Here is a 15292-nt window from a genome sequence, read left to right on the forward strand (position 1 = left end):
GACTAACAAGGACTGCACGAGGCGTTATCTTTCTCGATAAAGACACAGTCCCAGATTAATATTAATACATAAGCAAGAAAAATAGCACGTGGGGAGTAAAGCGATACTTTTCGACAGAGCCAATATATAGATATGCATATTATCGGAAGCTGGGCACTTGAGGATAAGATCCGAAACTCTCAGCCTTTGCCTAACTTGCGTTATGCCACCTTGATTTTCCAAGGAACCGACAAGCTACGACCGAGGTACAGCGATTTGCAATACGTGCCGGTATAAAATAAAGTATCTGCTTTGTCGCTCTCGTTTAGTGGATTGAGACTTTAGTGCGTTTCTCCGCCATGACAGATCTGACTTTGTGGGGCTGTGCCGAGGGTATGCCGAGGGACTACTCCCGAACCAAGGGACATCTAGCCGACTGTGGAAGTAAGGTGCACTATAGCCTTGGTCAAATCAAACTTGAGTTGTTGCAGCACCAGGCTACCCAGTCAGTTGCATGGCTTTCAACCTGCCGCTCGGAAGGGCCCGTTGCTTATGAAGTCTGACTCTCTGTTCCCATGATCTGAAACACCCAATAATCCGAATCCATAACTCTTAAAAGCAAATTGATTTGCAGAGATACTCTGTTCCTTTCTTATCAATAAGTGATGTCTCATCCTAAACTAGAAGGCCATCAGGAATTTATCAATACATAAAGCGTTCCCTCGGCATGATAACGGTCAGCTGCATGGGACAATATGTACTATTATTAATATCAAATTCCAAATTAACCTGATATCATCCAGACGCGATGGTTAATGGCAACTCTACTGCGGATACTGTCGGTTTACTAATTTCGATTTCATTATACTATGTTTCCCACTATATAGATCTGCCTGTAAGATGCCGTCCTATATTTATGTCCTCCCAATGTCGATACCACATTGGTATTTGATCATCGGCATAATCCCATGATTGTGGCAATTCGAACGCTTGGGGGATTGAGACCTCTGAGACGATTGGAACTGATGCCGGGGGTTGAATGGGTCGATCTCTCGGGTCTAATCTGTACACTTCCAACCAGGCCCAACGTAGCGCTCGTTGGCTCACAAAGTCGCGCCATTCTGAAGAAGTGATGATGTAAAAGTAGCGCAGAGCAGGAGACGACAACTCATTTGCTTTGATTTGTAAGAAGGACCGCCTTTGTGTGATGTTTGATGAATGACTCTGCCAGGACTGATTCTGCCCAAACAGGTGAAGTCCTTGATTATGCCTGAACCCGGTTGTGCCTGCATTGGACTGCAAGCCATCTCCGGAAATCTCAAACTGAGAAAATTCAATTACATAATCTGGGACTGCTCGGGTTAGAACGGAGTTGGTATCCAGGGCAATCACTAGGCTAGAGCTATCACCAACCCGCCGAACAGGAAGGAAGCCCTGAAGTTTTTCTCCGACATGGTCGGGCCATATGATATCTCGATTTGTCCAGCCATGGGGAGAAAGTTCGCTCAGTTCCAAGCCGAAATCATCATCCAAAGGTCGAAGGGGATAAAACTCATGCTTGACAAGGGTTTGGCGAGGGAAGACACAATATGCCTTGCTCCAAGTGATGAAATTGACCACCGTTGTTGTTGATGAAGAAGTGAGGATGGTTTTAATAGGTAGCCCAGTTGTTCGCGTGACACGGACTTGGATATTCGGCCGTGAAAGTCTACTATAGACTCTACGTCTTGGAATCTGCTCCGAACTTAGCTAGAACTGTACATGAACCATGGAATCTTGACATTGACTTCTCACCATGTCGACTTCAGAATCGTTCTTGTAATCTTCCGTTGTTTGCAAATAATCCGTGAATCGATCGGCATCGACACCTTCCTTGACGAAGATGTCCAACCTTGAGACCCTGTTACTGCTTAATTGGAAGAAATTGAGGGCAAAGGGTCCTGCGATCACTGCATTGTAGTGTCCCAACTGGGCTCGAAACGTTGTAGCGTCGATCACAAATTCCTTGAGTGCAGCGTTAATCCCGCAAATCAAGCTGAGAATATGGCTTTTTATTCTGTAAAGTTGCTTGCATACTCGGAATAAAGTAAAGAAGTCCGGAATAGTCAAGAAAGAACAAAGCACCTCCAGAAGTGTAGGCTGAAGAAGCATTCCGACCAACCGTGGTTGGTGCTGCGATAGGGTATCTAAGTCTGTCATCAGTAGTTTGGTCTGTCCGCCACGAGTCGATAAGTTGGAGATAACCCGAATAAAATTTGTTGTACAAAACTTAAATCAATCTAATGCGAAATCTACGCCAGGAGCATGGCAATTGACAGGTTTCATCACATGCCGTCAATGGGCAGTTGGGCATCAAGTTAGTGCCTAACTTCTGTACCCAACTGTGAAAACAAAACAACGTGCAGTTCCAAGATGCAGTAGCCCATGCATGATTGGTAGAGTCTGTCGCTAGCTGCCGGCTTGAGATTCATATAGCCCGTTGGTCGAGTCCATGCATGAATCTTCCTTTTCATATATCATTGTTGTATTGGGTACTCAGTAGGTGCAACTGGCCCAGACCTGCTACGACTCCTTTGATCGCGAGTGAGAAAAGAGAAGAGCAACATTTTGAAGAGCTAGTCAATTCTTTGCATACTCTACGGTTGAACACTTTCTGATTCACATTCTCTACTTGTCATGCGGTGCGGGACGGGCTGTTCATTTCCGCCTTCCAGCTCTCCGCTACTGACTCTTGGCGTCCGGCCAGGTGATAGCTGACAGGTGCTGTGAAGATGTCGCAAGACCAAAAGTGAAAAGCCCTCTTCAAGGGTCTTGGCGTATCAATTTAGCCCTATAGGCCTGCACCCTTTAACAGGTCCCAAGTGGTTCTTAGCCCTGCAAATCTTGTGATCCGGCCCTGCACAGCACTTACTGAACTTGCAGAACTCGCACACCACAATCTAGGTATAATAACAGAAGCTGGGATAGCCCAGACCGTTGATTGGTCATCTGGGGGTTGAAAATGTACAGCCTGCTTTCCGTGCCCGACGTACCCGACGTGGCCGTACCGCCAGCACCATAATAGTGCAACTGCGATAAGTTTGAGGGATCAGAATAGATAACAAAGAGAATCCATCCACGCCACGCCAGACTTTGCCAGAATATAGGCCAATGTTGGCGATATACTGCATCAAGGCCTTGACTAAACGAGTTTGATATCGCGAGATTGACTTTTTCAGCTCCCCACTGTTAGCGTAAAATAAGTGACGGGCGCTACATAAGTCACAGTCGCATTCATCAACCCCTGTCATCAACCTTGTCACTTACGATTGTCAGCCTAACCCCGCTTAGGGGGCACAGGTGATGTGGAATGACGGCGGCTAAAGCCAAATACGAGTTGAAGCTGAATCTTCGTCTTGCCCCTCGTCACATAGTCCTCAAACCCAATCAGTTACGCAACAATACTCATATTGGCACCTGTGGGCAATGGCTGAGAACATGCAGGTTGGGAGGCTAGACCTCGCCAGCCGAACCATTGACTTGACAACGGTTTTGCTTCGGGCAACCTCGTCGTCCGGGTCCCTGCTCAAAGGCGCCTGGGAGATTGGGCAGTGGCTCGGCCGCGAAAGGCTGAACCAGTACGAGCTTCTCGACTGCATGGAGAAGGCCAAGGGCTTCGCGTTTGCGAACCAGAGCGGTCAGCAGTTCTTCGACAAGATCATACAAGGACTCGAGACCTTCCCGGTTCGTCCATTATTCCTGCAGCAGTCAGGGTCGCTGGGCCGACTGATGGCCGGGGATCCGAGCCTGAGCTGGATCGTGTCGACGGTGGCATGCCTCTTCCAGCACCACAGAGATGACATGCTCGTGACCGACACAGTGACGGCGTGCATCATGGAGTCTCACCGCCTGAGAGAGCAAGAGCACGATGTCGTGACTCGAGACACATTCATGTATAACCCAGAACATACAAGAGTGAGAGCAGTGGTGCGCAAGATTGTCTCAAGCGTGTGGTACAACGTCGTCAACGTTGGCTGCGACACGGTCCCGCTGCCCGACGAGCTCCTGGCCGTCTGTTCACGAGGCCACTACCTCGACCCTGGCGACTTCGGCATCGTTGTCAACACCATATATGCTCGATGCCCGTCCAAAGCCATCCTGCGAACAACTCATCTTCTGCGCGATGTCATGCTGTGGCTTCTCTTGCACTACGATGGCGCGATCGTCGTCAATGTCGGAGGTCATATCGTCTACCGCGCGGACTTCGGCAACCCTCTGCGCGAGCTCGAGGTCAACGTCGCTTCGCCCTGTCCCCAAGAAGGTGACTGTGGCGGCGTGGGCCAGGCGTCGTACCAAATCCTCCGCCACGTTTCAGGAAAATTTGAAGATTTTCTGACAGGCTATATTTCTTCCGACTTTGATGACTCACTGCCGCAACCGGGAATCCGGCAGAGGTTGTACGAGATTCCTCGGCTATATCCCAGGGCTAGTCCCATGTGGAACGAGAGTGTGCAGATATTGATCAAGTGCACAGCGCAGTCTATAATGCGGTGGTTGCTAGGCGTGCCGCTGTCCCCCCAAACAGATTCCCCGGGGTTTAGTGCCGAGCCGCTCCGACAGGCCGCCGAAGGCGAAATGACAGTCTCCCTAGCGCTAGGAAACGTGCCATCAATCATCAGCTTACAATGGGGCAGCTCGCCCGGTCCTCACGTCACCTTCAAGAGCCCGGCAGAAGTTCATTCTATCCTTAGCGACTATTCTAAATTGGGGAACGGCGGCTTTACGGGCTACCGGTTGACCTACCTGCTCGAATTCTTCCCAATTCTCAAGGACATGGCATCTAAACTGGGTGCAGAATGCCAGTGTTCAGAATGCTCATTAGTGAAAAGGGGGTCTGTGGCGAGCACTCTTAGGCCAGGCTGTCTTCGTCGCCTAGCCGTGGAAGAAGCTCTCTTGCTCCTAGCTCACGGTGTCGCGGATGGGTTCTGCGTCGACACTGCATCCTCTGTTTCTGATACTACCGATATTGTCGAAGGAATGGCTACTCTGCTCTTGGAACTTATCGAAGACAGAAAGGTCATGTGGAATACCTGGTTCACCGTAGCATCGTGTGTTTACCTGGGTTGCCCATTCCAGAAACCCGTGGAACCGACACACCCAGCCTTCGGCGGGACGGCATTTGCGGCGATTCAGTACGGAGATTTGGCGGCGCAGGCACCCTGGCTGGACTTGACTCGCGAGCTCTCCGTGCATGGATGCTTCCGCATTGTGGGATCGAGGGGCCGACTTGGGGTGGTGACGCGGAGGCATGAAGACGTACAGTTTCGGAGCGTCGAGGAGAACTTTGCGATTATCGAAACTGAGAACACAGAGGACACGTCCCACTTCTGTTCCCGCTACAAAAAGGCAGCGTCACTTATTGACCATGGTCTGAGAGTAGACGAGGATAAAACGTCAGTGAAATCTGATGTGATTCTTTGCCAGATAGACGAGAAATTCTATCGTCTCTCATTTCGCATCCAGACCAAGAGCCATTGGCGAATCGTGGACCCAAGCGATGCCTTGAGCGCCACAATTAGAACTGGCTCTTCAGCCATCTGTCAGCACAACGGCCAGCCTCCCGAGATCGTACCCCTGAACGCAAAGATCTACACAATGGACGAAGTCGTTGGACGATGGCCAGACGTTGTCCGGAGTTCCGTTGGGACTACAGGTAGCGGCCGTGCCACAAATAGCGGTATATTCCACCTGACACATGTCCTCGACACTCATCTGAAAAGGAATATCGCCCTCGCTCTATCCGTTTGCCCAGTTGCTGTACCAAATTACCCAGATATCGCTTGCACTACATGTACGCTCGAACACGCGGGAAAGGTGGAACGGAAGCCCTACCGGGAGGGCGAGGGAGGGGATCCGGCAGATCGCTATGTCATCAATCTCATTAAGGACCTAGCGGGGCAAGATGTTCCATTTGGGCGTAGGTTGATAGTGGCAAAATGACCATCCGAGAGTTGGAAGAGTTGTTCAAAGATATAAGTGATATGTTAAGGCTATAAAATCATACTGTACTATTGTGAACATAAACGAATATTTCAAAACAATGTATACTTCATTCTGATAACAGACAATTAAGGGCTGTAGTAGTACGTTAAGGTTTTATGGCTAATAAATATGAAATAGATGCTCTCTGTTGATACAATACCACCATATCAAGAGCCACGGCAAATCTTGTCCTGATCCATACGATCGTTCCATCTGCTTCTCACACAGCTCCCTTCTGCCACCATCTTCCCCCAGATTCCTGGCTATTGGCCACAGGCCTCCCTTTACTCCTTTCTCTGCTCAGGGGTTGATCGGTCGCTGTACCCATGTATCATCATGCCCGTATAAGAACCACGGAAAAAGACTCCGTGATGACTGCACGGCCATTAACACCCCCCACTGTGACGGGAATAGTAGCTTGGTAGGCAAACCTGCCAGCACCAAATTTTGTGCCTTTCTACATCCTCATCCGGACAAGGAAGAGATTAATGACCGAGTGCTGATAACTTAATGTGACTGCAGTATCCTGTTAATCCCATTCTCCAATGTTGACAGAGTCTAGTTCACACATCTCAAGTCTGGATGGTGATCCATATTCCCACGATCTTGGAGAGGTTGTTCTTACTACTCGTGGCGATGTGAACAGCCAAACTCACTAGCCAGTCACAGCCAATACCGCTCGCGAAGTGGAGGTTTCGGAACCGCTATTTGACGTTGACTCTGTCTTCAGCTCTCTCGATAGCGTAAGGCGACATCTTGTCTGAGTTCAGCGTCCAAGCTTGATTTTGGCGGTGCCTATTTAGGTCATGAGTTGACAGGTCTCTTGCAGACAATGGACGTCGCTCTTTTCTATCTATAAATACGGCTGAAGCCCACCGCCTGAATCCATGCTATCCGACTGCACGCTCATTCTTCAGAGAAGGAATAGCAAATAAATAAGTATTGTTTTAGCGCCTCAAACGCGTCTATGATGACATAGCCACTTACGTCATGACACCATTCGTCACACTGTTCCGGATGATTGGTGTTTCATTCAATGACGTGAATTATCAGTACTATAGTTGTTGAAGGTAAAAACACAGTTGTCTTTTGACAAATAATAACATGATTGCATCTTGACGTAGTCATGGGTCATGATGTAATACAACCCCATCTAGATTTTACCTCGCGCTATCACAACTCTCTATAATCTACTTTAGCTACTATACATTGATGCGATGACGCCAGACCAACTGCTCCTCACGAGCACTATAAGTCGAAGCCCCAAGAATAGCCCTCATCTGCTGCACACTCGTAAATAAAATCGGACGCGCGATGAAAAAGCGAATACCCTCGGTGCAAGGAGGACTCGTCAAGCTTCCCTCATAAGTCCAAAACTCATCAAAGTAATCAACACTCTCCAGAAGCAGCCTATGATTTAGAGTAGTCTCTTCGCTGACGTCCGTCTCGTTGAAACCAATCATCTTTGGGAGTTGGGCGAAAAAGCTGTTCGCCTTGTTACCTGGGTCGAGACGAATAGCTAGGACAGCGCGTTCTTTGCCCTGCGCGTTGACGTGGACGAGATGAAGCTCGGCTCTGGAGCGGTGGCGCTCGACTGTGTGGTCGGCGGGGGCGTGGATGTGCCAGCCTTTGAGGTAAACAGTCTCGTTGTCAAAGCTGAAAGAGGGGTTCTGAGTCCAGATCTGGTCGTCGTTCTGGACGGTGAATGCAGGTCCGTAGCCCCAATTGAAGAAGTTGCCCGTGATCTCGTCTGGATAATTCCACTCTTTGATCAGATGTTCCAGTGAGAGACCTTGCTTGAGGGCGATGGGGATAGGGGACTGTTGGGTGCCATCTTGGCAAAGATGGTAGTCTAGATGGTGTCAGTCACTGTCTGTCAGAACCCTCTATCAGATGAACGTACCAGGGTTGAGACGACCCCAATTGTAAGAAGCTTCATAAGCCCAGTCCGTTTTTCCAGGCTCGGCGCGAGGGTCAATGTGTCGCTTCTTGTGCTTGAGGGAGTAGTGATTGTTATGCTTCGCGCAGGACAAGACGCTGGTGACATACGTCGCCACTGCGAAAAGCTGAGAGACACGCATTGTGATGATGAGATAGGGAATAAGCAAGAGAGAATTTTGAAGAGCTGATTGATGAGAACGTTGAGATGTCGCGCTCGTGTGCAATTTTATATCTGATTGCGAAGGACATGAAAGAGGCAGAATACAGTCTAGCGCGCAATAATGTCACTGCCAAGACAAAAGCGAGGCGCAAGATACCACAGACCACGGAGGCTTGGACCCCCGCAGCAACCCAATTGACTTTACAAACTCTATCTCGAAGCCTATCGATAAACAAGATCCAAGTTTTTACCCTGTCATTCACATTTCTTTCTCAATGAATTACCAATAATTGCTTGGTGACGTTTGTGAAACTTTCCTTTCATGGCCCATGTGGACGTTCCAGGCACAGCCCGCGCTAAGAAATGGGATTCTCCATGGGGTAATGCACTAAAGAATTAGGCTTTACAATGGTGTGTCTTGGCGCTGGCGGTCTAGAATCATCCTTGAATCTCCTAAACAGCGAGAGATAAGGAATAATGCGTGCTTAGCCAATGCTATTTGCAACTATCTTGAGCCTTGTGTTTGGTCCAGACTGGTCGCATCACTAGTCAGTCGTTTTCACTCATGATTCCCGCTTGGAATCTTCCGCAGTCGTATAGGGATCTTTGAGATATTGCATCCTTCCTGGTTTCAGGGTAGCATCCAAAGACACAGCCTTGGATTAACGGTTTAAGGTTTCGGCATCTCGTTATATAGATTGCCGAAGCTTCCGAATCTGGCTTTGTCTCCGAGGAAATGAGGTTTTGCATCTCATGTCCTGATTTCAATTGGCACATTCGTCTAAGCTGTCATAAAGCCAATAAACATGGTGCAAGCATCTTGGAAAGCCGTTTTGTCTACCCGAGACAGGCAGCTGTGGAATGTTACTGGGGACATGAGATTGGCTCACCGTTCTGAGCCTTGGGCGCAGCTTCTTGGCGCATGAGATCAAACAAAACTAAGAAACGCAAAGACGATGGCTTTTCGTGCAGAAATATTTGCCGTCTTGGCAACGGTATAAGCCACAAGCAACGTCATTTCTTCAGACGAGAGGAAATAGTAGGTGAGCATGATGAACCCGCACTAGCTAGTCGCGGTTTAGGGTCCTGTGGAGTCAAGGATTCAACTTGAGAGTGAGAGTGTGTGCACGCTAGGAACCATGTTCTGCTCGTCCCGTGACCAATAAAGGGAAGTTCCAGTTGGTATTATAATACAAAATTGTCAGAATAACAGCGGTCCGACAGTATTATGAGAAATCGCCTTTAGATAATTTACAATTAAGCTGTTTTGGGACTAAATGAATCTTTCGATTTTCCGCGCTTACCCTAGAGACTGACAATGATGATTATCGGTAAGAAAAATGCCATTAGCCCTACTCCGTAGTCTGCTAAAGATCCCTAGACTCAGCATTCTGTTGCGCTTCAGGCTCCTGCCTAGCCCTAGAGTTAAATAAGTCTCTATCATCAATATCTTCATTAACTCCGTAATCTTCATAGTCCTCCTCTCCATATTCATCCTCCTCTTCATCTTCCTCTTCATCTTCATCGTCTTCCTCCTCTATATCGTCATCGTCATAATCTTCTTCTCCCTTATCCGTTCCTTCGTCATCATCCTCTTCATCGTCATATCCATCGTCATATCCATCTTTGAGCTCCTCTTCGCTCTTGGTCTGGAGCTTCTCGTCTATTATCTGATCGTCTGACTGCAAGTGCCGTATGGGCTTTTGCATCCTATTGTTGGGATCTACAGGCTGTGGACTAAGAACCTGATGCTCTTGTGTTGCAAAGACAGCAGTTCCACCCTTACAGCAACCGTGTTGAACAAGACCGTCATCAGTAAGCTTGATGAGAAGAAGCTCGCAGTGTCCAGGCTCGTTGGTTGTCAATTCTTCCGGATCTTGGTTCGTGCTGCCTATGCTTGTCGGGGGACGGATAGCGACGTAGGAAATTTGGCAGTCAAAAGGTCCTGGCCCATCAACATGGATGAGAGAGCCATCGGCCGTTTTGCAGTGAAGACGGGAAATATGCTGATTTGGAAGAAGACTAGGACATCGTATTTGGTTTTCTGGACCTCCTGTGGACTTAGAAAGTACAGGTAAGATATCGAGGGCAATGAGTACAACGATGTTTGTCTTCATGATGGGCAATAGAGAAGGATGAAAAGTTGGATGTGGAGTGAAAAGCTGCAGGCCTTCTGGAAATAGAGTGTTTGTCTGGGCTGATGGCTCTCTTTGAGTTGGCGACAGCAATTGAATGGATCTCTTGATAGCGAAGTCTTCCCGTTAGAAAGGAAAAGGCAAGAATGCGGGGTCAGTAGATGACCATAGATGTATTGGGCTGGCAAAAGCATTACCGCCTTGGTATGCAGCATATGCACCGCTTTGACGTATATGCATGGCTTATCACACTCTGGCCTGGGAATTCAGCTCTGTTCTGATACTGATCTGTATACCTGTCAACGAATGAGACCTCTTGATGCATGCGTAAGACGGGGTTCGACATGATCTGATTACCAAATTAGGGACGTCAGCTCGCCACAAAATCTGTTTTGGGAAGAACAAGCATCGAATACCGAATCCTTCTGTCGAGGGGCTGGCTAGACCCTTGTTCCGGTGTAACCGAGCCGCTTTGACGCATCATGTAGCTGCATCTGTGCGGGTAACGCACCTCGTCAATAATGGCGATTTGTTCGGACTGCAGGCAGCTGAAAAGTAACATTAACGGCCTTGACATGCAGTATAGTCACATGGTCCTATGTGAGATGGTTACGAGTGAGTAGGCTGGGGGTGAATTCGGTCACGGCACCACGCCCCGCCAAATATTTCCCATGGTGCTGACCGTGATCGTGTTTATTAATGCTGCAAATGAATCAGGACGAAAACTTCACAATAAAATATGGATGGAGAGATTAAGTCCGCTTTCACGAGGGCGCCAGTTATGGATGTAGTTGTATAACAGGCGGCAACACAAGAAAGCAACTGTTTATTTTATCTGCGCATGATAGTAAATCGGACTTAACTATGATAATAAGTAACTAGAGAGAGGGTAAACCTCAAGCACCGATCTCTACTCAAAACATATTGCCTCTTCAAAACATCAGCTTCCAGTTCCCCACAATACTAACATCACAGAACATGTAGAACCTAGTCCTTACAATGGAGGACAATACTGCATACTATAACAACCATGAGTTGCGACCAGAGTACACCTCCCAAGAGACAAAGTGGTGCCTGCAGGGCAGACAGGCGGTTCTGGAGATACACACTTATCGCCCGAGACGACAAGAGGAAGTGTACACTTCGCGCCACCGCTGGAGACGCACTTGTTATCCCGAAGGGATGAACCATGAGGACATGATGGGACCGTGATAGTGACGCATCCTTCAGGGCGCAGTTGGCTGCCAGGAGGGCAGTTTGGCCCATTGATTGCAACACAAGAGCCGTTGATGAGCTGTGTACCAGGAAGACAGGTTGGTGGCTCGCTAGAAACGCAATTATCGCCTTGCAAGTGCATGTCGGGCGGACATTCTGGCAGCTTCCCAGAAATACATCCTTGGGAGGAGAAGACATAGTCTTCAGGGCAGTTAGGGCGCGATTGGCTGATACACTTGTCTCCCTGGAGGTGCGTATTTGAGGGACACGTAGGAGCCTGTTTATGGAGGCAGGCTGTTCCGTCAAAGGTAGCATTATCAGGGCAGGCTGGGATGACATGCGAGACGCATGCTGTTCCATTCCAAGTGAAGACTGCCTCGCAGGCCGGAGGATCCCGAGAAACACAATATTTGCCATCAAAGATAGTCTGATCGGGACAAGTTGGACCCGTGCTGGCGATGCAGGTACCGTCTTTCAGAGTCCCTGTGACGCAAGTGGGCGTGCTGGTTGTAATACAGATTCCACCAGCTGAGGTTGATCCTGGGGGACAAACAGGATTGCTTGCAGAAATGCACCAAGCCCCGCGTAGTATCATTTGGTCCGGGCAACTGGTGGGTATGGTCGAGACACAGCTCTCGCCTGACAAGATAGACTCTCCTGAACAGCTGGGTGTTTGAGACGTCACACAAGCTGATCCATTAAACGTTCCCTCGTCGCATGTAGGCTTATCTGTGAAGATGCAAGTGTTGTTGGATAAGCTGGTATTTTCCGAACATGATGGAGCCTGGAAATGGGCACAAACACGGCCATTGAAGGTGAAGCCCGGTGGACAGTCGATATCCTGGGGTGTAGACGCACACTCTCCGGCATTGAAGCTACTCCCATTCGGACAAGCCGTAGAGTCGGTAGCAGGCCGTAGACAGAGTCTCTTGGCTTCATTCCAGCCCATCCCTTCTGGGCAACAATTTTCACCACCCGTCTTGGGGTCTCGGGATTTCACAAGTCCATCCTGGCAGAAAAACGGCATCGCACAAGTACTGTCTATCGCAGTGGCGCCAGGAACGCAGTCAGGCCCCTCGGAACTCTGACAGACTCCGCCTTTGTACTCGCCTTCTTTGCACTTAGGTAGTTTATCCGAAATACAGACTCGTCCACTGAATGTTGAGCCAGAAGGACAAGTGGGTTTCTCAAGGTGAGAGCAGCTCTTGCTGTCCTCATTGAACACAAAGCCGGCTGCACACACTGGGGTCTGCTTCTTGACACAAAGGCCATCCTCAAGTGTCATTGCTGATGGACAAGAAGGGGGGAGTGCATGAGTACAAGACCCAGCTTCAAGCTTTTCTCCAGTGGGACATGTTGGTGGCAAATTATGCACACAGAGACTTCCCACAACAGTATACCCTGCTGGGCAAACCAGTGGCTGAGTTGAAATACATGAGACGCCGTTGAAGTCAAATCCTGGGCCACATGAGGGAGGTTGAATAGAGATACAGTTACCGCTGTCGAAGCGCGCTCCAGACAAGCAGCCCGGTTCGATAATCGAAACACATTTCTCGTCCTGAAGAACAGTGCCGGTTGGGCATGAAGGCTTCTGATCAGAAACACATGCTCCTGCCTGCAGTGTTGTGTTTGGGGGACAAACTGTTGTCGGTTTGGAGACGCAGGTGATGCCGTCGAAAGTTGTACCCACAGGACAGCATTTGACCTGGCCCTTGGAGTCAAGAGAGGGAGTGATATCGTCCAGAGAGACTTGAACACAAGCAGCGTTGCAAGAACGTTTAATTGTGTGAGACTTTAGAAGATTCTCTACTGAATCTGGCAGAGGTTGTTGGCTTGGAGCTTCTTGAGCATAGGACGCAGTAACAAATACAGCCAGGAGAATGGCCGGGAAATTTAGCTTTGTCATGGCGGGATGCTCGTGAGAAAGTAGCAAAAGGAGAAAAAAGTAAATAGCAGCTTGTTGAGCTTTGAGATGCGATGTAATTCAAGCGCCTTGCTACCTTACATATATTTTGTTTCTTTGACCTTACTTCTCACTCAACGGAGCAAGAATACGCGGGATTATTGCTCGTATTGGGCACCCCTCAATCGTTTATGATTAAACCCTCCCCAGCGTCTTCCAGCGCCCGTGGCGGCTCGAATAATAATTGATAGCTAGCTGAAATGAAGCAGGCACGACAGATACAGCTGAGATGTTACATCAATCCGGAAATGCTACGCTGCCCGTTGCATCGCGCTCTTGCGCGGGAACAAGTATAGTCTAGCTTCGTGCAAGTTGGAAGCTGACAGTGATTGATCTTCACATGACCCCATCATGATATCCTTTACGAGAGTGTCGCTTGCGACAACTTGTTTACCGTTAAACCTATCACATTCGAGCGGATCATGTAAAGAGAGCACTGACGATCAGAATAGGTAATAGATCTTCCAATACATATGCAGGCATGTCCCGTGACACATAATATTGGTGTGATAGCGCCTGTAGACGCGCATAATACCCTTGCAATAGATGTCCCGCCAGAGCTGAATGAAAGTGGCTGGCTGGCTGGCCCCGGTCCGGTCCGGTGAGCCAGTCCATGTGCCGGGCGTGCCGACGCTGATCAAAAGTCATACACTACTCTAGTACTCCAGAACAGACTGGGTCATGAATTTATTTATATATATTACTCCAGTATATCAGGGATATAGCGCCCGTACTTTATTCCAGCAGGCTGCGAAATCAGCATCATTTGTTTACCAACATGTTGTGTCCCTCTTTTGCCTTCTTCTTGGCTGGTCTTGCCGCTGTCCTTGCTCCAGTCACCGCACAGTCTTGCAATACCACTGGAACTTATGAAGCGTGCTGCCCATCCTCTGACGGGAAAGTCCTTATATTTCAAGACAAGAACTACCGAGTGCGCTGCAGCTACTCCCATGTCTTCGGAGGAGTAGATTCACCAAATCGGCCAATGAGCCTGACAAGCTGCGTTCAAAAATGCAGCGGCAAAACGGATTGCCTGAATCCGCAGTGGCAGTCCAGAGGACAGTCCAGTACGGAAGGCCTCTGCTATGTAAGCGAATTGAAAAGCGATGCTGCCTCTGGAAGAAGGCCTGGAACAAAGAACGTGGCGTTTGTCTCGGTTGATACTTCGGAGAAGGCGAAGGATCCTGATCAGTGCCGAGATGAGGTCAGCAATTGCAATACAGATTGCGACCGAAAGGTCTTTGAGGCAGGGAAGGGCAAGATCCCTATTTCAGATTGCGACCGAAAGGTTGAAGAAGCTGGCAAAGGCAAGATCTCTACTACAGAATGCGATCGAAAGATCGCAGAAGCTGGCAAGGGCAAGATCAGCAACAAAGCTTGCAAGGACAAGATTGCAGAGGCAATTCGGGAAAACGAAGAAAAATGGACAAGGAGATTGAACAAACTCAAAAACAAACCACCACGGTATCCTCGTTTCGCATGCATCAAGGGTGTCAGGACTTTTTATGAGCATAGTTACAATTATCACTGTCATCTTGATTTGCACCAGCGTCCGAAAGACATGTCAAGACAGAACGACAAGGTTATTGATGACGCAGATTGTGCTCGCAGGTGTAATCGGTCCAAGGGTTGTAAGTGGGCTTTCTATGATCCACATACAAGCCGTTGCTGGTGGAGCAAGACGCCATACAAGCCTCGTTACACAAGGGAGGGAAATCTTGGAGGAGCTGTTTTAGAGCGCGTATAAAGAAGCTTAATGCTTCTAATTAAATTAATTATATAAAAGTATTATTACTATCTTATATATCTTTATCTTATAGACTATAGTACTATATTCCTCGCATAGCTGTTGTCCCTCAGTTGAGTTTAAGGTATATA

General features: G+C 48.6%; 6 protein-coding genes across 6 annotated transcripts; 2 read left to right on the plus strand and 4 right to left on the minus strand.

Moving 5' to 3' along the window:
* Positions 1–858: 858 nt before the first annotated feature.
* Positions 859–2130, minus strand: FPRO_02089 (uncharacterized protein; the record flags this gene model as incomplete). The annotated part of the gene is made up of 2 exons (XM_031231149.1): positions 859–1713; positions 1774–2130. The coding sequence occupies 2 exons, from the start codon at positions 2128–2130 to the stop codon at positions 859–861; spliced, it is 1212 nt and encodes a 403-aa protein (XP_031074385.1).
* A 1314-nt stretch (positions 2131–3444) lies between these two features.
* On the plus strand, positions 3445–5958 carry FPRO_02088 (uncharacterized protein; the record flags this gene model as incomplete). The annotated part of the gene is made up of 1 exon (XM_031231261.1): positions 3445–5958. The coding sequence occupies one exon, from the start codon at positions 3445–3447 to the stop codon at positions 5956–5958; it is 2514 nt and encodes an 837-aa protein (XP_031074386.1).
* A 1244-nt stretch (positions 5959–7202) lies between these two features.
* FPRO_02087 (uncharacterized protein) lies at positions 7203–8081 on the minus strand (the record flags this gene model as incomplete). The annotated part of the gene is made up of 2 exons (XM_031231372.1): positions 7203–7852; positions 7904–8081. The coding sequence occupies 2 exons, from the start codon at positions 8079–8081 to the stop codon at positions 7203–7205; spliced, it is 828 nt and encodes a 275-aa protein (XP_031074387.1).
* A 1387-nt stretch (positions 8082–9468) lies between these two features.
* On the minus strand, positions 9469–10218 carry FPRO_02086 (uncharacterized protein; the record flags this gene model as incomplete). Its single annotated transcript, XM_031231483.1, has 1 exon — positions 9469–10218. One exon carries the CDS (start codon positions 10216–10218, stop codon positions 9469–9471), a length of 750 nt encoding a protein of 249 aa, XP_031074388.1.
* A 1012-nt stretch (positions 10219–11230) lies between these two features.
* FPRO_02085 (uncharacterized protein) lies at positions 11231–13357 on the minus strand (the record flags this gene model as incomplete). The annotated part of the gene is made up of 1 exon (XM_031231594.1): positions 11231–13357. The coding sequence occupies one exon, from the start codon at positions 13355–13357 to the stop codon at positions 11231–11233; it is 2127 nt and encodes a 708-aa protein (XP_031074389.1).
* An 835-nt stretch (positions 13358–14192) lies between these two features.
* FPRO_02084 (uncharacterized protein) lies at positions 14193–15161 on the plus strand (the record flags this gene model as incomplete). Its single annotated transcript, XM_031231705.1, has 1 exon — positions 14193–15161. The coding sequence occupies one exon, from the start codon at positions 14193–14195 to the stop codon at positions 15159–15161; it is 969 nt and encodes a 322-aa protein (XP_031074390.1).
* Positions 15162–15292: the final 131 nt, after the last annotated feature.

Source organism: Fusarium proliferatum (assembly GCF_900067095.1).
Source record: "Fusarium proliferatum ET1 genome assembly, contig: FPRO_scaffold001, whole genome shotgun sequence".
In the NCBI taxonomy this organism is placed as follows: Eukaryota; Fungi; Ascomycota; class Sordariomycetes; order Hypocreales; family Nectriaceae; genus Fusarium; species Fusarium proliferatum.